The 17,280-nt window shown below is 37.8% G+C and overlaps 1 protein-coding gene across 1 annotated transcript; it reads right to left on the minus strand.

The window, feature by feature from the left end:
- Positions 1–5,264: 5,264 nt before the first annotated feature.
- On the minus strand, positions 5,265–14,402 carry LOC130866737 (zinc finger protein 844-like). The gene is made up of 4 exons (XM_057758306.1): positions 14,358–14,402; positions 8,282–8,408; positions 6,512–6,897; positions 5,265–5,402 (listed from the first exon to the last, which is right to left on the minus strand). The coding sequence occupies exons 1-4, from the start codon at positions 14,400–14,402 to the stop codon at positions 5,265–5,267; spliced, it is 696 nt and encodes a 231-aa protein (XP_057614289.1).
- Positions 14,403–17,280: the final 2,878 nt, after the last annotated feature.

Here is a 17,280-nt window from a genome sequence, read left to right on the forward strand (position 1 = left end):
ACTTTCTTGAGTTCTTTATATATTTTGGAGATCAGTCCTTTGTTTGATGTGGGGTTGGTGAAGATCTTCTCCCATTCAGTAGGATGCCTTTTTGTCTTAATGGCAGTGTCATTTGCTTTACAGAAGCTTCTCAGTTTTGGGAGATCCCATTTATTCATTGTTGCTCTCATTGTCTGTGCTACTGGGGTTTCTAAAATTTTTAGAAATGTATTTTATATTGTTTTTTTTTTTGAGTTCTACATTGCTCTTTACTCCTCTTCCTTTGTCTTCCCTACCCCTTTTAACACTCCCCCAATGTCCCTATGCTGCCAATTTAGTCAGGAGATCCTGTCTTTCTCTACTTCCCATGTACATTATATCTATGTAAGTACCTCCTAATGTTCCCATTGTTGTCTAAATTCTCTGGGATTATGATTTGTAGGCTAGTTTTCTTTGCTTTGTGTTTTTCAGTCACCTATGAGTGAGTATATGTGTTAATTGTCTTTCTGTGTCCGGGTTACCTGTTTGCTGACTTCTACTGTGGAATACACTATCTCCTATTTTTAATTGTATCTGATTTATTGATAGTTCAGAATGATGAATTAGTTAAATGCATGATGGTTAATTGTGGTCTATAAACAAAAGTCGGGATAAGAGAAATTTGTGATGTGTAAGCATACAAACGTGATTTTATTTTTACTGTCACCAATAGGTGGTACCACCAATAAATGAAAACAATGTGGTTCTACTTCCTGGCCAACCAAGAACCACTCATGTCCTTTATGGAACATGAATGAACAAGTGCACGTATGCAAGGATGTGTGCACATGAAATAAATGATTTCACTAGTCCTCACAATGTAACATAAAATGTACTCGTGCATATAAAGACATTTGTTAAGTTGAAGCACTCTGGAAAGCAAGGGATTGAAGAAAGACAGCAAGAACTTGCAAAAGCTTGCAAATCAGCTGGTAGTCTGGAAATGAATGCATAAGAAAGCTTCAAGTGGAATACTGCAAATGTTTTAAATGCAGGTGGAAATGCAATCAGCTGAAAGGTGTTTGTTTATTAAACATGTGGATTGTTATATCTTTGCACAATTCAAAAATGTGAAAGTTGGGCTGGAGAGATGGCTCAGTGGTTAAGAGCATTGCCTGCTCTTCCAAAGGTCCTGAGTTCAATTCCCAGCAACTACATGGTGGCTCACAACCATCTGTAACGAGGTCTGGTGCCCCCTTCTGGCCTGCAGACGTACACACAGACAGAATATTGTATACATCATAAATAAATAAATATTTTAAAAATGTGAAAGTTAAATCATACAGAAAACAAACAAAGGCCATTTTCTTGTGTTCTCTTCTACTTGTTTGAAGTGTAGAATATTATAGAGACCCTTGTTGATTTAATTCCAAAAGAATGCTCTTGCTTTTCTTTAAAAAGAAATACTATTTGAGTAACTATTTAAATAATTGAGCACTGGGACTCCCTTTGTAGACCAGGCTGGTCTCGAACTCACAGAGATCCGCCTGCCTCTGCCTCCTGAGTGCTGGGATTAAAGGCGTGCGCCACCACCTCCACCCGGCTTTCACTAGTCAAATTTCTACATCCCAATTAAATTTCATCCTTTTTTGAAGATAACAGGCACAGGAAGAATACCTATTTAAAATATGAAGTCAAATACATACCTTTCTTTTTAGCTTTTGCATATCTGGTACTCTAGGTGGCCAGAATAACGCACCATATCTTCAGGGTCTGCAATGACAGCAATTTCTGATGTGGTGCAATGAATTGAACTTGGGTACCCAAGAGTAGCAGCACTCCTGAGACAACTCTCCTGTTCCCACATGTCATTATAAAGCTGAAGGTGAAGGTATCCCACTGTTCCTTCTGTCTCCTAGCACTTGAAGGATCTAAATGTCCTCTAGATGGTTGTAAAATGATTTAATGAGCCGGGCGGTGGTGGCGCACGCCTTTAATCCCAGCACTCGGGAGGCAGAGACAGGTGGATCTCTGTGAGTTCGAGGCCAGCCTGGTCTACAAGAGCTAGTGCCAGGACAGGCTCCAAAGCTACAGAGAAACCTTGTCTCGAAAAACTAAAAAAAAAAAAAAAAAAAAAAAAAAAAAAATATGATTTAATGGACTGAACGTGAATGGAATTTTTATATTGCTTAAGCTTATTGTTATCATAGTTCTCTTTATGTAAGTAAAGATAAAAAATTTTGGTTGAAATCATAGTCCAGCCAGATTTTATGAACATAAGATCCATAATTTAAGTTTTTCTTTTGTTTTTGTTTTTTTGGTTTTTCGAGTCAGGGTTTCTCTGTGGCTTTGGAGCCTGTCCTGGAACTAGCTCTGTAGACCAGGCTGGTCTCAAACTCACAGAGATCCGCCTGCCTCTGCCTTCCGAGTGCTGGGATTAAAGGCGTGCGCCACCATTGCCCGGCAAGTTTTTTTTTTTATTTCTAAGACAGGTTACCTCCACATAGCCATGGATGCCAGGAATTTATTTTGGGGAACATGCTGGCCTCACTGAGATCACCCCAGCCCACACTCCTTTGTGGTTTTATTATAGCCATACAATGCTATGTCGAGTTGAAATATGTTTCTTTTTTTTTTTTTGGTACTTTTCGAGACAGGGTTTCTCTGTGGTTTTTGAGCCTGTCCTGGAACTAGCTCTTGTAGACCAGGCTGGTCTTGAACTCACAGAGATCCGCCTGCCTCTGCCTCCCGAGTGCTGGGATTATAGGCATTCACCACCACTGCACGGCTGAAATATGTGTTTTTAAATGCACTGAATTTTAATTGAATTGATTCAGAGAAAGAAATAATAATATATAAAATGAAGCATCATTGTTTTGATGAATAGCAATGTTTCTTGCAATTCTATAATTTAAATGGCCAAATTATTTCATATGGTCTCAGTAATTTGTTATTTTCTTTGCATTGATAATTCCATCTATTTAAAATTGTTTGGAGTGTGTTTGTGTGAATACACCTGTGCCATGATGTGTATGTAGCACTGACAGGAAAGCTAGCAGGGGTCGATGATCTACTTCCGCTTTGTGAGTTCTCGTGATTAAACCTATGGGGACATTTGACTGCAAATGACCTCAATGGCACTTCTTTGGGTTTAAAACTTATTCATGAATGAGCTGTTGGAGGAGTGTCTATGTGTTCCTGCTGAAGTAAAGAAATCTGAGAAAACTTGTGAAGGTATTGTGTATAACCCACAGATAGATCCCAGGTCATCAGACTTAGCAGCAATGATCTTTACCAAATGAGGCAATTTTCTGGTGTATAATTTTGGTTCTGAGAAAGTGTTATAAATAAATGTCTACTCCTCAAAATGAACATATTTTACCATTGTAATATTTATTCAAATTGAATTTGAGCACCACTGAAATGGCTCAGTGGGAAAGCTCTGTTGTCAGCAAGACTAAAAACCTTACCTCAATTCCTATAGAACATTAAGCTATGGAGTTACATACACAGATGTTTGCTGATTCTCAAAAATTATTACATCCATATCAGATAAATGAAAATACTTCTTTGAATACACACATGGAGTATTTAATGTTTCTTATAATTTTTATCAGTCATTTTAAAATTAACATTGTTAAATTTTCTTGAAAAAACACAGCACATTGGTAGTTCATCATCTACCCTTGGACTTGTACTCAAGAGTAATATAAATGAGCATCATGAGTTCAAATGTATCCCTGAATCATGACTGATATCCAAGATAAGATGGATATCAAACAACAAAATTTCAATGAAATATGTGAAAAGACAAAAATCCAAACCAGAAAGATAAATCACCACTGTTATATGAAAGTATGCTCAAACATAGCATGATTATTTCAATAACCATTGAGAAAATTATATCATAGGGGCTCCATTACATATATTCCAGCGGAAATACTTATCACAAGGTACAGGCACAACAGAAGATGAAAAAAGTCATAGAAGGAATATAAAGTCTACAAAATAAACTTCACTAAATGGCTTTACCACACATACAGCACACTCTAGAGACTACCTCAAATGCTTAAAAAAAAAAAACCACAGTGCAATTATCTCCTCTATCAGTTTTGAATGAACATGGTAGGTAATTTGCTTCTTTCAAGGCTATGATAAAAAATTATTTTTCTTGAAGCTAAAGAAATCTGTGATGTTTAAAGCCATTAACATTTTTTCATGAATATGAACTTCTTCATTATGAGTTTGTTCCTATTTCAGACTTAAAAGTGAGCTAAATAGAATTTAAAACAATTACAACACTAGAGTTAGTTCTAGGATAGGCTCCAAAGAAACCCTGTCTTGAAAAAGAAAACAGGCTGGGCAGTGGTGGCGCACGCCTTTAATCCCAGCACTTGGGAGGCAGAGGCAGGCAGATCTCTGTGAGTTCGAGGCCAGCCTGGTCTACAGAGCTAGTTCCAGGACAGGCACCAAAGCTACAGAGAAACCCTGTCTTGAAAAAAAACCAAAAAAAAAAAAAGAAAAAGAAAACAAAACAAAAGACCCATGTACCCATCCATAAATCCTTATACCTTAATTACTTAGGTCTTGCAATTGAAGAAATATAAAATCTAAAAGAGTTACATTATCATTTAAATTCACAACTCAAGAGTTACAGTTCTGGAGGGAAAGGGACCCTTACTGCCTGTAGGCAGGAAACACCTACAGTTGTGAACGGAAGGGCACCACACTAGATGAGGCAATAATGTTCCTCTCTGAGATAGAGCCATCACAGCTGGGATCCGCTCCATTCTTCTAAGAAAGTTTCCCAGCAGAAATGTCTGTTACTGATCAGCTCCACTCCCGTAACAGAGTGCCTTAAAAGAGGTGTCTCCATTGCTGCTGTGCTCTTCTGGGTTAAATGAGTTTCCAAGAAGAAGTATCAATTATATCTCAATTCAACTCCACTAGGGAGTTTCTGATCCATTCCAGTGAATTAAGGTCTTCACAGAAATCTCAGTCAAGAGATTTATTTGGGAGGGAAGAGAGTGACTGCCTCTGCCAGGGTGGAAAGGGACAGCTGCGAACTGAATGAGCATATGGCACATATAGAGCTTCTTCAAACCAGATCCCTTCCATGGAGATTTTGAAGGTGGGAACTGGTAAGATTTCAATCCCTGTGCTTGAACAACCAGAAAGATGGGCTGGATTTTGTGCTCGGTGAACAAGGGTAGAGTGTGTTTCTTTGGCTCTGGTTTGAGAGCCAAAGTGTGTTTCCTTCACTGGCTCTTTTTAACATTTTGGCTCTGTTTTAGGGTGATGTTCTATTAACTGGCTCTAGATTCAGGGACAAAGTGTTTTCCCTTGGATCTCATTTCAATAACAGGGTGTGATTCTTTGACTGGCTGATTTTCCTGCCTGTAGGACTTCATAACTCCAAAAATTATGTTTTCTCCATTAGTTTGCTGATGCAAATAAAATAAAGTGTTATCATATTGAACAGATTATTGACACTATCAGTTTTTTTCTACAGAATGAATGCTTTTAGTCATCTGACTGTAAATGTATTGGCTTAGGATATTGAAAAATAATTTAGAATAAGCCTTCGGGTTCTTCAGGTACCCAAAGGATATTGTAATTTGCAAAAGCTTTATCAGATTGATTACACACAAAAAGTTTTACTCTTGTATAAATTACAAAATGTCACCACATTGAATTTATTCATTGAGTGTCACTGCAGTATGATTTTTGTAATGTTTTTGAAGTCTACATTCATCAAATTCACAGTTGCTATCCTGGATGGTGTATTTAATGTATTTAGAGATTATTGTGACAAAGGATTTATCACACAGATTCAATTCATGGTTATTCTTCTGTATGTGTACATTCCTGCATGAATAAGACATGAAAAGGCTTTTTCACACTGATTTCATTAATACTGTTTCTTATTCTTTTAAGCCTTTGAAGATTACTGCAAAGGCTTTACTACACTGAACACATCCATGGAGTTTCTCTCTTTTTTATGTTTGTTTATGCTTCTGAAGATCACTGTGCTGTGCAAAGCTCTTACCACACTGATTACATTCAAAGAGTTCCTACCTAGAGTGAGATCTTTTATGCCTTTTAAGATTACTTAAAGCTGAAAATGCCTTACCACACTGATTACATTCATATGGTTTCTCTCCAGAATGTGTTCTTTTATGTTTTTGAAGACCACTGTGTTGGGCAAAGGCCTTACCACACTGACTACATACACATGGTTTCTCTCCAGTATGTGTTCTTCCATGGGATTTAAGAGTATTGTACCGAGCAAAGGTCTTACCACACTGATTACATTCATAGGGTTTCTCTCCAGTATGTATTCTTTTATGGTTTTGAAGATTACTCTGATCTACAAATGCCTTACCACATTGATTACATTCATATGGTTTCTCTCCAGTATGTGTTCTTTTATGTGATTGAAGATTACTGTGTTGAGCAAAGGCCTTACCACACTGATTACATTTAAAGGGTTTCTCTCCAGTATGTGTTCTTTCATGATACTGAAGAGCAGTGTACCATGCAAAGGCCTTACCACATTGATTACACTGATAGGGTTTTTCTCCGGTATGTGTTCTTCCATGGTATTGAAGACCAGTGTACCATGCAAAGGCCTTACCACACTGATTACATTGATAGGGTTTTTCTCCAGTATGTGTTCTTTTATGGATTTGAACATAACTCTGAACTGCAAAGGCCTTACCACACTGATTACATTCATAGGGTTTCTCTCCAGTGTGTATTTTTTTATGGTTTTGAAGTTGACTGTGAGCTGCAAAGGCCTTCCCACACTGATTACATTCATAGGGTTTCTCTCCAGTATGTGTTCTTTCATTCCATTTAAGGTGACTGGCATGTGTGAAGGCTTCAGAACATTGAATATATACTGAAAGTTTTTCTCCACCTTGAATTCTTTCAATCCTGCAAGGATAATTGGCACATATAAAAGCTTTACCACAGTCAATACATTGTTGTGCCTACACATTTGTATGAATTCATTTTATAATATGTTCCAATTATAAAGCAGAATCAGATACTAAGTTTTTATAACTGTGTCTAAAATCATGTTTTGCTCTTTAATTAGGCACTGTTTTGCCACTTGGAAGATACCTCCAATGGCAAATTCCTTTCTTTTATGGCTTACCTTTTTACCTTCACAGAATCTTTGTTCTATATGATATTTTATACATATGTAAAGAGAACTGGATAAAGTCAGAGCTTTAACATACATCAATTCTCCTATACTGTGAATCATATTGCATATGCTATGTGAACTAGGACACCCAGAATTATTTGCACAGTTGTAGAACTCATAGAGATTTTCTGAAGTGTGATTTTGTTAATGTATTAAAAATGAGGAGGGAAAACCAGTTACTTGTATACTTGAATCAAATTCAACAAGTATATTCAACATGGGGACTACTGGTTATCTAATTGTTCTTAGAGAGTGGTATGCTACATCTCGCTATATCCCTATGCTAATACACTTGTATCAAGAGTAACATATGGTATACATAGTAAAGAAGAATAACAAATAAAAGATTTCCACATTGAATTATCAGGGTTTGTCCTGCTGTTCCTCACAGACTTGTGGTATAGATATCAAAGTTTCTCAGAACAACTGCCATTGACTCAACTCTAACTGCTTCTCTCACTAAACTTAGCACAGTCACAAGAAGTGTACGAGGAATACAAGATTTACTATGGGCTATTGGTTTAGTACAAAGTTTTGTTGATATACTTATCATCTCTTCAATGTGTATACCTTTTGTATTATGAGTAGCAAGAAAGAAATTTATTTGCAGATCTACAACAAAGCTCTCATGGTTCTATGCCTCAAAGGATGATATCTTCTTAGCTATTGTTTTCTTGACTTCTTTCTTGAAAGAATGTCATTCAAATGCAATTCACATATATGAAATAGGGATTTGTGAGAACTGGAAAAAACTGTATATATTAACAGTATTGCTTTAGACTAAAACTTTCAGGACACATAAAAATTTCATCAGAGGAACATTGTTATCAGCTTGCATATGAAAATTACCTTCCATGTCTTCTAGAAAATTGACAATGCTCTTCACTATTATGGTCTTCCCAAAGGCATCCTAAAATATAATGCCAGAAAATGTATGTTATATTGTTGAAAATTGTGCAGTATTTAAGCTGTTATATGCAGGGACCCTTAAAACTATGTCTGCTCTATTCAACTCATTCTTATTCTTTCTAAATAAAATTATAGAAAATCATCATTAACAAAGAAAAAGTTGTCCCCTTATTTTGAATCATGAAGGAAATTTAATTTCACCTATAGCAGCGAGGTTCCTATAGGTCTCCAGCATCACATCTTTGTAGAGATTCTTCTGGGAAGGATCCAGCAAATTCCACTCTTCCTGAGTAAAGTTGATATGCACATCATCATAGGTCACTGCCCTCTAAAATATTTCATTCATGTGTGTAAGAGAAGCATGATGGTGACAACATTGTAAATGTATACTTCTTTAACAGTATAGTCATAAAATTCTGGTGTTCCCCACTATTATTCCATGACACAGACAGACACTTTAGAAAGAAAAGGAATAGAAGAGTCACGTCTGTTATTTCTCTACCCTTTGAATGGGATATTACCAACAAAAGAACTGTCTATTAATAAAGATAGCCAAGGAAATGGAGCAACAGGACATAGTACACTCAGAAAATTGTATGAAGAAATACTAATTACAAAATAGAAAAAATACAGTGGACAAACTGGGTATGTTGACTCATGCCTTTAAGCAAAACACTCATAAAGCAGAGGTTTGTAGATTTGTCTCTGAGATGCGTGCCAGCCAAGTCTATGGAATCATGTCCAGGACAGGTGGAAGTACACATTAAGACCCTGTCTTCATTGCAAAAATCAGTCAAACAGGGCTGGAGAGACGGCTTGGTGGTTTGGAGCACTGATCCTTCTTGCAGAGGTCCTGGGTTCAGTTCCCAGCAACCATATGATGGCTCACAACCATCTGCAATGAGATCTGGTGCCCTCTTCTGGCCTGCAGGCAGACATATAGGCAGACCATTGTATATATAATAATTAAATAAATCTAAAAAAATCAGTGAAATAAACAAATCACACAGAAAGAATTCAGAGCTGTATACTGAAGTTCCTACAAAGAATTATACATTCACTCTAGTTCTGTGTTCATATTCCAGACAGCTGAAGTGTCCTATTTTAAACTACAATACCAAAAACATTTTTCTTTTTCTTTTTTTTTTTTTTTGGTTTTTCGAGACAGGGTTTCTTTGTGGTTTTGGAGCCTGTCCTGGAACTAGCTCTTGTAGACCAGGCTGGTCTCGAACTCACAGAGATCCGCCTGCCTCTGCCTCCCAAGTGCTGGGCTTAAAGGCGTGCGCCACCACCGCCCGGCACCAAAAACATTTTATGAAAAGGTACTTCATGTTTAAAATAATTACAAATGGACAGATTAAAACATTAGCAATATAAATGTTGGTCATAACAAATTCACACAGTTCTGGAAATATGGCTGAGTACTACTGAGCTCTTCCTGGTCTTGAAAGAGGTGGTCACAATTGTCAGTACTTACATGGGGATCACAACTATTTATAATTCCAAGTTCAGGATTTCTGAGAAGCTTTGATCACTCTGATGACTGAGTACCCATATGGTGCATAGCCATGCAGACACATAAAATAGTCAAATTGAGTGAAAAACTAAAAGCAAGCACAAAAGCAGAAAGAAGTTCATGCACCTGCAATTCAATGACTCAGAATGCTCAGACAGTACTAATGTCATGAATACATGGCATCCTGGGAATCAGAATGAAACCCTCTGTCAAATTTAAAATTCAAGAGATGTGTGAAGCTGAGCACAGCAGCATGGGCTTGACATGTAAAAAGCCTACATTCCAGGATCATCACACAACAACATAAAAACAAATAAAGCCATGAATGAAGCCCCCCTCCCTTTACTTTCAGGAATTTGGAGCCACACAGCAAAGGTTACTCAGACAAGCAAACAAAATAATTAAAACTGCAGGCTACCAAACTCCTTAGCACTGAACAGCAACTGTTTCTTCTATATTTTATGTGATTTACAGATCAAGCCTATAATGATGGTAAAAGCATTTCAGTATGAGTGGGAAGTTGGCTGATTAATTCCAACCACAACACAGTAGACATAAAAGTCAGAAAATTAGTTAAGGATATTGAAACTCATCACATACAAGGAGGAATTTCATCTAGAAAGGCCTTTCCTACTAAAGGTTCATAGGAAATTGAAAGACCACCAAGGAGAGAAACATGACCTTTAATTGTTCATTAAATGAAATGCACAGACTGGACCAAGAGAGGGACCCAAGAGAGCAGAACAAAAGAGCAGGCCAAGACAGAGGGCAAAGACAGACCTAGGAGGTGTGGCTCTCTGAAGCACAGAGTAGGCCAAGAACAGGTCTCAAAACCGAAAACAGCTACTTTAAGGATTGGACCAAGAGGCGAAGACACTGCTGGCACCAACTGAAGGATGAGATGGGTAGGCACCAATGCAAGATGAAGACACTAAGAGACCATGGACACTACTCAACCCGCCAAAGCTTTCAACCACACAACTATACCCAGCAAAGCTTTCAGCCAACAACAATGGAGAAAACAAGGAATTCCATGACAAAACCAGATTTAAACAATACTTATCCCCACAAGTACAGTCATACAGAAAGTACTAGAGGGAAAACTCCACCCAAGGAAGCTAACTGTAAACACAGAAAACAGATAACCTGACATCTGCAAACACCAAAGTAGGCAAACACACAAACACTACTATTGAAACATAACAGGAACTAGCAATGATTGGTCATTTTCATCTCTTACGATCAATAGGCCCAATTTGCCAAAAAAAGGCACAAGCTGGGCTGGAGAGGTGGCTCAGAAGGAAGGGAAATTCCCTGCTCTTCCAAAGGTCCTGAGTTCTATTCCCAGAAACCACAGGGTGGCTCACAACCATCTATAATGAGGTCTGGTGCCCTCTTCTGGCCTGCAGGCATACACACAGAATAATGTATACACAATAAATAAATATTTTTTTAAAAAGGCGCAAGCTTAGAGAATGGATCCAAAAGCAGGATCCATCCCTTTGCTTTATGAAGGAACAAACCTAACCCTCAAAGACAAACATTGCCTAAGAGTAAAGTGTTGGGAAAAGTTTTTCAAATCATATGGACCTAAGCAAAACACAAGTATAGGTATCCTAATAGTGAACAAAATAGGCTGCAAAGTAAAGTCAATCAGAAAGATGGACACTTCATATTCATAACAGGAACAATCCATTAGGATGAAGTCTCAATCCTGAACATCTATGCTCCAAATATAAGAGCACCCATATATGTAAAAGAAACATTCCTAAAGTTTAAAATGCACATCAAATCCCACATAGTACTAGTAGGAGACTTCAACACCCTACTCTCCCCAATGAACAGGTCAATTAGACAGAAACAGAACAGAAAAATGAGACAACTAACAGATTTCTTGACTTAAATGGACTCAACAGACATCTACAGAACATTCCACCCAAACACAAAACAATTACCTTCTGCTCAGCACCTCGTGGTATCTTCTCTAAAATGGACCACAAACATGGTAACAAAACAACCCTTGACACACACACAACAAAATTGGAATAATCCCCTGTGTTTTATCAGATCTCTCTGTTTTAATGTTACAATTTAATAACAACACTTATCACAAAGTTGAATAGTGGACATTGAACAGTGCTCTCTTAAACTACCCCTGGGTCAAGGAAGAAATAAAGACACACTACAAAAAAAAGCTGTTCTCCACAAAATTGAAAATGTTAAACACGCCGGGCGGTGGTGGCGCAGGCCTTTAATCCCAGCACTCGGGAAAGAGGCAGGCGGATCTCTGTGAGTTCGAGACCAGCCTGGTCTACAAGAGCTAGTTCCAAGACAGGCTCCAAAACTCAGAGAAACCCTGTCTCGAAGAACCAAAAAGAAAAAAAGAAAAAAAAAAAGAAAATGTTAAACACATCTGGACAGGGTTAGTCCACAAAATAAAATCAACCTAATGATGGCAGACAACTTATCCATCTGCTTTTGGCCAACTTTGATGAGACCTGATTTTGAAAATCGGGAGTTTCTGTCTACAAGTATAATCCATCAATCTGTCCTTGAAACATTCATTCAACATTTATTCATTCAGTTTTTCTTTTATAATGGAGAAATTGTAGAAACTATGAACACTGTGGCTCCTCCCCCGCCCACAAATCCAGGACAATTGGTGGAGTCAATGGTACCATTTCAGTTGCCACCACCATTGCAACCACAGCTCATTCAACCACAGTTGTAGACAGATCCTCTTGGTATTATATAAACAGAATAGGATTGGAAATGGCCTGAAATTGGACAAAAGCAAATCTAGACATGCATGATTCAGGGTTTAGTAGTATATTTCATGTTTCATACAGATAATCCACATTCAAAATGATGAGACATTTTCTCTTTGAACTATGTGGTATTCCCTGTTAACTTACATTGCAAACCTAAAAATGTGGTAAGCATGACTGGAGAGGCTTAATTTTTATAAACAAAAAATTGCTATAAAAATGCAAAGCTGCTGCTGCTGCATACAATACTATTGCAATCAGTATATCATTCCTGTGGCAATTTCTGTCATATTATATTGTGAATAAAATTGTTCTATAGAAATTAAATGATTTAAAACTCATATATAAAATGTTTAATTTTTCTGCCTGCTTTATGGCTGGTTTTATTATTTGATGTGCTAATTTGGGAATTTAATTCACATTCAAGGAGTCTGTATAGATAAGTAAAGCCCAGTTAAGTATTTTATACTTTCAGGTTCCTATGCCATGCTTGGGATGTGGTTTGAAAGAAAAAAAATACAGGTAACATATTTTACATTTTTGCACCTTCATCTTCTAAGTAAATCTGTGGAGATTTGATGAGGAGTAAATGAACCTCACATACCAAGGACACACTTGTGGTTAAAGTAGGTTGATAATGTGGTGTAAAGCATGGTTGTCACAAACCCATTTTGTTATGGTCTCTAATGAAAAATACATTTTGTATGTGGTTAATTCTGTAAACAGATGCATGTTCATAAGATCTATAATGGTCTTGAATCTTAATCTAATACATTTTAGATATTTTAATTTTTCACTCTTGGGAAATACATTTAGTATAGTGTAGAAAAATATTTCATGATATTTTCATATAGGGTATATAACTTTTCATACATAAACATCAAATTTGTTGTAGATAATTCTTTAAATGAAACATTTAATCTAGAAATTCAATTTAATATATTCCCTGAATCTATTTTTATATGGCCCTATAGAATATATCCCCAAAAATTAATTGCTAATACAGCACTAAAAATAATGTGTACTGATAAACTTCTTAGAGTATGTATATATAAAATCACAAAACTTGTATTCATATTCTTTCTGTGATATGTTGTTCTACAGTCCAGAATGGGTTTTGCGCCATTTTTTAAACCAGTTTTCCCCTTTGATGTTGGTACCACAGTTGCTATAAATGACTGCTGCTTTAGGGGTTAAATATTTTGTTAGTGGAGATACAACCAATACACTAAATTGTGATAAAACTTTTTGACTGGATAATCGGTATATGTCACCTGGTGTCATATTGCCCATATGGAAAAACTGTGTTTTTCTCAAATAGAAAACTGGAAGGTTAAGCGACATGAGGCCTTAAAGTAAGTTAGGAAAAGCTTGTTAAAGGTTGTTTGTTTTCATATGGGGATGTGCCTGGTGTCTGGCTTCTTTGTAATCATTTGGAGCCAAATATCTGGACAATCAGGTTGAACAATGTATACCCTAACATCCTAACCTCTAACAGCCCTGATTAAACACATTTATCTTTTGGGTGATTTAGAGGCAGTCCTCCATCAGCTAAATTCCACTTTGACAGACTGAACTATTTCCAAGGCACTGGCCAATCCTTTATATCAGCAATTCTACTCTTCTACATTGCAGCTTAGAAGTGCAGTACTACCCAATAGGTGAGCTACCTTGATACCCTCCACAATATATAATATAATTGAGGATTTTATGTAAAGGCTAAAGGCAAAGTGTTCAAATTCAGAAGATACTGGAGAAACTAGGCCTCTCCGAGTATGGTATATTGAAGTTGACAAGAAAAAGGTTTGTACACACAGCGCCCTGCTTCCAATTCTCTGAATAAATTAAGCAGAAGGAGCAAAGTTATTCAGATGCCTGTTCCTAGGTCTAAGAATTAACAAAGGCCTCATGGGACTTCACAACACAGGGAATATGGCAGCAGGTTCCCACACCGATCCCACGAGGACGCACCATGCTGTCTCCTGCACCTCACCCTCTGCTCCTCCCCATCGGGAGACAGCATTCCCTCGCTCACCATGTTGTTGTTTCCCAGCTCTCCAAAGCTCTCAGCTCATCAACTTCCAGCAGCAGCAATTTCACTTCAGCACACGAAACCACTGAAGACAGCTCCTCTGCACAGCTGAGTCTTAACATGGCTTCCCGGAAGAGCCCTGCACTGTTTCTGACTGGCAGGTCACTTGGAGAACCTGATTGGCTAGTGCAGTCTAAGTGACAAGAACACTATCCGCAGGGCTATAGTGTGCTTAAAGACTCAGCAGAGTGATTCCTGACCATTTCTCCCACCCCATTCAAAGATCTTTTCTAAATTGGCCGAGGTAAGCATTTCAATAGCACTTGCCCTTGGCTACAAAAGCAGACACTGTCACAATCTTGCACTCCACTGGAACTTTCCCTTTTCCTCCAGGACACAATGTGGCTAGCTGGCTTGTACTATGCACTGTGCTTATCTAGGTGGGTGGAGTGATTTCCTGTCCCAGAGGGAAAAATATTAACAGCTGAAGAGTATTTTAAGGTCACAAAAGAAGATGATTGTCGTGGTGTTAAAAGTGTGCACTGCCACCAAGCAGCTAAAGGTGGTCCTATCATCTCAAATTATACATATTAATGGAGGTTTTTCCTATTTAAAACCTTTTAAGTAAAGTAAAATCTTTCTCAGGCATAATCAATTTTTAGGTAATCCCAGAGGTAGTTAGTTTGACTACCCAAAATCATGATCTCAACAGCCAAGAGAGAAGAAATGAAAAAAAAATACTTCCCTGCAGGAGGCACAAAGTGTTTTATTTGGATTTATTTTCTAAACAGTGTTTCTTGGGCCAGAAAGATGGCTCAGTGTTTAAGAGCATGGCCTGCTCTTCCAAAGGTCCTGAGTTCGATTCCCAGCATCCACATGGTGGTTCACAACCATCTGTAATGAGGTCTGGTGCCTTCTTCTGGCCTGCAGGCATACACACAGACAGAATATTGTATACAGAATAATAATAAAAAAGATCTTTAAAAAAAAACAGTGATTCTCCTCAACAATTGAAGCATGGGGATTTTACTTAGGGAGTCTGAACATGCTCATGTAATGTTCTCCCTTTCTTTAAGCATGCTCAGTTAACAAATCCACTTCTGACCATGATCACATTGTAAAAACAGAGATATTTAGGGGCATTCTTACCTCAAAGTCATGTATGAACATAAGTTATCACTGGTGGTTTTAATCTTAGCCATTCTGATTATGATAAGATGCTGTCTCAAGAGTCATTTTGAGGCTGGGTGGTGGTGGTGCACGCCTTTAATGCCAGCACTCAGGAGGCAGAGTCAGGTGGGTCTCTGTGAGTTCGAGGCCAGCCTGATCTAGAAGAGCTAGTTCCAGGACAGGAACCAAAAAAAGCTACAGAGAAACCCTGTCTGAAGAAATCATAAAAAAAATAGTCAATTTGATTTACATTTTCATGATTACTAAGGATGTTGAATATTTCCTTAAGTGTCTTTTAGACATTTGAGATTCTGTTGTTGAAATTTCTATTTTTAGATCTGTATCCTACTTTAATTTGGAATATTTGGAATTTGATGTCTAATATCTTGAGAGTTTATATATTTTGGAGATCAGTCTTTTGTCTGCTCTGGGGTTGGGAAGATCTTTACCCATTCAGTGGGATGCCTTTTTATCTTATTGACTGTGTCCTTTGTATTACAGACGTGAATTCCAGCAGACCTGAGTTTCCCGACACACTTCCCTTCCCCCTCTGCCCGTTTGCTATATAACAGCTTCTGAGAAAGAATAAACGGAATGGCTTGATCAAAAATCCTGTCTTGCCGGGCGGTGGTGGCGCACGCCTTTAATCCCAGCACTTGGGAGGCAGAGGTAGGCGGATCTCTGTGAGTTCGAGACCAGCCTGGTCTACAAGAGCTAGTTCCAGGACAGGCTCCAAAGCCACAGAGAAACCCTGTCTCGAAAAACCAAAAAAAAAAAAAAAAAAAAAAAAAAAAAAAAAAAAAAATCCTGTCTTGCTGTCACTTCTCATGTCTCTTGTCTCCTTTCATTCTTCTCCACTAGATTTATCAGGGACCCCCGTTCGTATCCCACAGGCCGAGATAACTTCCCACTTTCTCCTCTACTATGTTCAGTGTGGCCAGATCTGTACTGAGTTATTTAATCCATTTGGACTTGAGTTTGTGCATGGCGATAGATATGGATCTCCTTGCATTCTTTTTCATTTTGATATCCAGTTCTTCCAGCACCATTTGTTGAAGATGCTTTAATTTTTTCCATTGTATAGTTTTAGCTTCTTTGTCAAAAATCAAGTGTTCGTAGGTCTGTGGATTCATATCTGAGTCTTTGTTTTGATTCCATTGGTCAACCTGTCTACGTCTATGCCAATACCAATCTGTTTTCATTACTGTAGCTCTATAATCCAGGTTTATGTTAGGAATGGTGATACTTCCAGAAGTTCCATTACTGTACAGGATATTTTGGTTATCTTTGGTGTTTTGTGTTACACTGTTTTGTTTTCTGATTTGAATTTGAGTAGTGTGCTTTCAAGGTCTGTGAAGAATCATGTTGGGATGTTTTAAATTATTTGTGGCTATTGTAAATGGTGACGCTCTTGTGATTTCTTTCTCAGCTTCTTTATTATTTGTATATAGGAGGGCTACTCATTTTTTGAGCTGATCTTGTATCCTGTCACCTTACTTAAGTTATTTATGGGTTGTAGGGGTTCCCTGATAGAGTTTGTGGCATCACGTATGTGTACCATCATATCATCTGCGGATAGCAAAAGCTCAACGTCCTCTTTCCAGTTTGGATTCCCATGATCTTCTTTTGTTTTCTTCTGCATATGTAGTAGCCATGTCAACCCCCTGTGTATATACACTAGGCAGCTTTAAAAAGCTGGGTGAGCCATATTCCT

This window comes from Chionomys nivalis, chromosome 26 (assembly GCF_950005125.1).
Source record: "Chionomys nivalis chromosome 26, mChiNiv1.1, whole genome shotgun sequence".
NCBI classification, from domain to species: domain Eukaryota; kingdom Metazoa; phylum Chordata; class Mammalia; order Rodentia; family Cricetidae; genus Chionomys; species Chionomys nivalis.

What these genes read in the sequence shown, in the direction of transcription:
- LOC130866737 (XM_057758306.1), bottom strand. Translation starts at nt 14,402, where the DNA reads ATGGTGAGCGAGGGAATGCTGTCTCCCGATGGGGAGGAGCAGAGG. An exon ending in CCGATGGGGAGGAGCAGAGG is followed by an intron (nt 8,409 to 14,357) that starts GTGAGGTGCAGG and finishes GAAATATTTTAG; the next exon opens with AGGGCAGTGACCTATGATGA. An exon ending in CTATCAGTGTAATCAATGTG is followed by an intron (nt 5,403 to 6,511) that starts GTAAGGCCTTTG and finishes TATTTGCATCAG; the next exon opens with CAAACTAATGGAGAAAACAT.